This window comes from Nannospalax galili, unplaced genomic scaffold (genome assembly GCF_000622305.1).
Source record: "Nannospalax galili isolate Female #2095 unplaced genomic scaffold, S.galili_v1.0 scaffold781, whole genome shotgun sequence".
NCBI classification, from domain to species: domain Eukaryota; kingdom Metazoa; phylum Chordata; class Mammalia; order Rodentia; family Spalacidae; genus Nannospalax; species Nannospalax galili.
Genome location: NW_008346898.1, coordinates 68760 through 73710, shown reverse-complemented (window position 1 = coordinate 73710; position 4951 = coordinate 68760). Strand labels below are relative to the sequence as shown.

Here is a 4951-nt window from a genome sequence, read left to right as displayed (position 1 = left end):
TTGGAGGTTTTATTACTTCAGGGTGCTCTGCGGGCTGAAATGAGGCTTCTGGCTGGTTTCCAGAACCTGATTCCACTTCCTCTGGAGATTCAGAAGGTTGAGTTGGCTGCTCTAGTTCACTAAAAGGTTCATCCTCCAAAAGAGGGCCTGGATGTTGAGATGGGATAACATCCTGCAGTGTTGGAAAAGACTCCACTTCCTCAGCATTGTCTTGAGGCTGAACTGGGAACTCCAGATACTGTTCAGAAGATTCAACTTCCTCAGGAGACAGAAGGTTTAACTGGTGGCTGTTGTTGACTAGGAGAAGGCTCAGAAGTTACTGTACGTTCCACATCTGCAGGATTAACTGTAATAGTTGGAAAACTATAATGGTGAACTTGTTCCTGACTGGGAGTTTGAACTGCTGTTGGAGTTTCGACTGTATTCTGTATAGAGGAATCTGGACCTGAAACTGAAGCCTCTTGCTCAACGGGAGCACTGACTTCTTCAGGGAGCTTTGTAGGCAGAGCTGGAACTTCCAGCTGACTTCCAGAAGTTTCAAGGTCTTCAGGAAAATCTGAGGTCTGACCTGGGGCCTCTTGTGGAACTGATGAGGGTCCTACCTCCTCAGGACTCTCTGGAAGCTGGACTGGAGCCCGCTGCTGCTGACTCAAAATGGCTTCGGCCTCTTTTTCTGCCTCTGAAGTTACTGTAATCTCAAGATCTGTGGGTTTCGCTGTGACATTTGGCCAGTTTGAGTGCTCAGCTTCATTTCTGTTTGGAAATGGATCATTGTTCTCAGGATGCATTGATGCCTCAGAATCGAGTTGATGTTGATCAGGGGGCTGTGGAAGATAATCTAGAGTTTCTGCCTGGGAATGATCTGGATGGTGAGTTTGGGTCTTCACCTGGAAGCGGGATGGTTCAAACTGCTCAGGGCGTTCTGGAGGCTCACCTATGTCTGCCTGGGATTGCAGAGGTACGCTCTCCGAATAAGCTTCATTCATACTTGAATCTTCAACATCACCCTCCGAGATTTGTTTCTGAAGCTGAGTTTTTCCAACAACTACTTCAGCGAGTGGTCTGTGCCGAGTTAGATCTTTCTTCAAGTCCTGGGGTGAAACAATGGACTTTGTTGCTTTTGTACTGATTGTCTAGTGATGGAACAAGTATTTCATACAACTGGTGATCTGTAGTCTGATCTAGACCAGCAGTACTTCTGAACTGCTAATGCAGAACAGGGACCTGAATTTGATCTCCATTTAACATTAAAATGTTCTCTGGCTGCTTCCAGGCAGTGTTTGCTTCTTGTGCAGATCCTGAGGTGAAACAGTGAATTCATCTGGTTCTGTGGACGACTCCAGAGAAGTGGGATCCTGGTAAGCAAATAAACTATCAGTCAACTCTTCAAGCGGTGCCGACATCTCTGAGGATGCAGAGGACCCCAGGTAATCAATGTCCCCTGCGTCTGTCCTGGATTTTCATGTATGGTGGGATTTCAGTGGATGATCAGAAGGGTGCCAAGACCAGAGCATGGTTGGTGTCCGGGGCTCTGAAGTCAACTGGACTGGGTTTCTGGTCCACTCTGAAATGGGAGCAACCTGGGTCAGCAGCCACAAAAGCTGCCACATGAAGAGAAGCCTTTGTGTGCCAAAGTGCAGTAGAGACATGGCATGCAGTAGGGACTTGATCCACATTGCTGCCCCAGGCTAATGGGAAACAAACTGAATGAAAGCCCCCTGAGCTCAGGGAGCCTTGACCACCAGGCCTGCCCTGCCCCTTTGTTCTCGTGGGCTGGTGGCCAACGGCCCACGAGGGGAAGGAGAGACCCACACCTGATGTTAGTTAGACTTTTATAAATAATCTTGAATTTATGGTACATTTACATTTTTATTATTGGGTGGGGGGAACTGCCACAATGTGCATACAGAATTCAGGCCAGCTTTGGAAAGTTGGTTCTCCCCTTCCACATTTAAGAGGTTGCCAGGGATGGAACTCTGGTCATCACACTTGCATCATCAGTTCCTTTATTCACTGAGCCATCTTGTGTGGGAGACAGGCTTGAGCCTAGGGTGAAAGTCTTATTCACAGCCATACAGCAGGCCTGAGGCAATGGCCTGACTGCTGGAGCCACAAGGAATGCCTTGTGGCATTTTGCTCCCATTGGCAGATCATGAGACTGATGCCTAGAGCTCGCCACTCCCTAATCACCACCCTTGGATACCTCACCTTTAAACTACTTGCTGTGCTGTGATTGGACCACTACCCCTATATAAGCTTGTGCCTTCCTGCAATAAACCAGATCTGTGTCACTGAACCTGGTCTCCTGTGTCTGAATGCGGCTCTGCTGACACAGTCTCCTCACCAGCCCTGGGGTCTGGACGAGGAACTAAGAGAGCAGGAGAGCGGCCATAGCCAGAGGAGAGCAGCCACAGCCGGCGACCATAATCTTGTTCACCCTGTTTATAAACTTAATCACACAATACCATCTTTCATCAAGTTTTATCTCATAAATATTCTTTTAAACTGAGACCTTTTACAATGGGCTAATGGTTCTGGTTTTGTCTTCACTTTTTCTTCTGTGCATTTTGAAACACTCCTTACTTTAGAACAAAACTACAATCCTTTCTAGTCTGAAAGCATTTTCTTTTCTCTTTAACCTTCTTTACAAAAAAAAAATATATTTTTTTTGTCTTTTTGAGACAGGGTCTCCCTGTAGCTCCAGCTTTCCTGGAACTCACTATGTAGACCAGGCTGGCCTTGAAGTCACAGAGATCTGCCTGCCTCTGCCTCCCAAGTGCTGGAATTAAAGGCGTGTGCCACCACGCCCGGCACAAACATATATTTTATAACTATGCCTTTTAATATCTTTTCTAATTACTTTCTGTTATTTCTTTACAAATTAAATTTTTGAATTTATGTTTATGTGCATGAGTGTTTATGTGTATGAGTGTTTGCCTGCATGTGTATAAGTGCACCCATGTCATGCAATGCCCAAGGAGGTCAGAAGAGGGCTTCAGATCCCCTGAAACTGGAGTAATGGACAGTTATTAGCTGCCATGTGGGTGCTGGGAATCTATCCCGGGTCCTCTGCAAGAACAGTGAGTGCTCTTAACTGCTGAGCCACCTCTCCAGTCCCAAAGTATTTCATTTTTAATAAAAAATTTCATATTTTAATTAAATACAGTAATTTATGTCTGAAACATAGGCAAAACATGTTATAGTCATGGAGATTCTTTATTTTCTCTCACCAGCAATTTAAATTAACAAATATTTGTTAGGCACTTAGAAACTCCTTTTATTTCAAAGGATTTATTGGGACTGGAGAGATTGCTCAGTGATTAAAAGCACTGGCTGCTCTTGCAGAGGACCGAGGTTCAATTCCCAGCACCCACATGGCAGTTGACCATCATCCATAACTCCAGTTCCAGGGGTCTGATGCCCTCTTCTCACCTCCACGGGTACTGTATGACACAGGTGCACTTACACACATGTAGGCAATATGCTCATACACATAAAAAGCATTTATTTTCTTATTTAGGCTCATGATGCAGACAACATAGGACACAGTTCTGGCATCTCTGTGTTCACTTTGTGTCTACTGCCCGTTGAATTACTTGCTTATCTTTAGGTAAGCATATTAGTAATACAAGGAGAGCTGAAAGCACAGAGAAGGTTACATTTCCAGTCCCTGGAATAACACGATAGCACCCCAGATGAAGGCAATTACCCATAAGCGTACAGCTACACCCTGGTGCAGGAGTAATCAACTCCTAAGGACCAGTAAATCCCTTCAAGCAATAGGGGCTTCTTAGACCCTCTTATATAAACAGAATTGAGACAAGGATCAATGAAGTAACACTCAAATCAGGACTTTTCAATCATGCATATCTGTTGTTTTCTTTTCCCCTAAAGGCTCATGTTAAGGCCCCTCTATTCATTGCCCTAATCTGGCCAACACTAATTAAATGTCCTCTCTGTCCCTCACCATTATTCTGTTTCTGTAACTTGCATATGGAGATAGGTGACCAAGTCTAACTGTTTGGGACGGTTGGAAATAGAGTTTCTTTCCCCCTTTATAATTTTAATTTTATCATGAATTAAAACGAATTTGAACTAATTTAACAATTTCCATTCATGGGACTACTTTCTTATTAGTCATTTTGGTATACGTAAACATAAAAATGTAAGCACTTGTAGATGATAGACACACATACATAGTCACAAATAAAGACAGATTAAGTAAAAACAAAGATTTTGTGACTTTGTTTAGATTCATCAATTGTTAGTTTGCTTTTGTTTTTTGGTGTTTTAGACTGAGTTTCCCTGTAGCTCCAGCTTGCCTAGAACTCAATGTGTAGATCAGGCTGGTCTTGATCTCAAAGCGATCCACCTGCCTCTGCCTCCTGAGTGCTTGGACTGAAGGTATGCACCGTCATGCCCAGCTCAACTGTTACTGTTGATTCAATTATTTATTTCACAGCACTAAGCAAACCTTAATCCCAAATCTTCACTTCTGAATTTAAAGGTATGATTTTTCTTAGAAACAGGCAGAAAACATACATCTTAAAGGCGAAGACTTAGAGACTGACCTGATCATTGATAAGGCTCAAGTAGATGTGCAGTAAAAGCAAAAAGGTCAGAATTTAAAGTGAGGTAAAAGTCTTCCCACTTAAAAAGCCGGCAGCGGGGCTGGAGAGATGGTTCAGCGGTTAAGAGCACTGGCTTGCTCTTTCAGAGGACCTGGGTTCAATTCCCAACACCCATACAGTGGCTAACAACTGTCTGTAACTCGAGTTCCAGGGGAATCCCAACACCTTCTTCTGACTCCGAGGGCATCGCATGACACATGCAGGCAATATGCTCATACACGTAAAAGACAAGAAAACCTTCTTTTAATTTAAAAAGCTGACAACAGCAGGGTGTAGTAGCACTTGCTTTTAGTCCCAGTACATGGAAGGTAGAGGCAAGT

General features: G+C 44.0%; 2 protein-coding genes across 2 annotated transcripts in view; one reads left to right on the top strand and one right to left on the bottom strand.

Moving 5' to 3' along the window:
• The window catches only part of LOC108491321 (nucleosome-remodeling factor subunit BPTF-like), a 40424-nt gene that overhangs the window by 31034 nt on the left and 4439 nt on the right, over positions 1–4951 (top strand). The window lies entirely within an intron of this gene.
• On the bottom strand, positions 8–1262 carry LOC103742221 (leucine-rich repeat-containing protein 37A-like). The gene has a single exon (XM_029568406.1). It carries the CDS (start codon positions 984–986, stop codon positions 261–263), a length of 726 nt encoding a protein of 241 aa, XP_029424266.1. The 5' UTR covers positions 987–1262; the 3' UTR covers positions 8–260.

Coding starts and splice junctions, on each gene's coding strand:
- LOC103742221 (XM_029568406.1), bottom strand. CDS start 986: ATGAATGAAGCTTATTCGGAGAGCGTACCTCTGCAATCCCAGGCAGAC.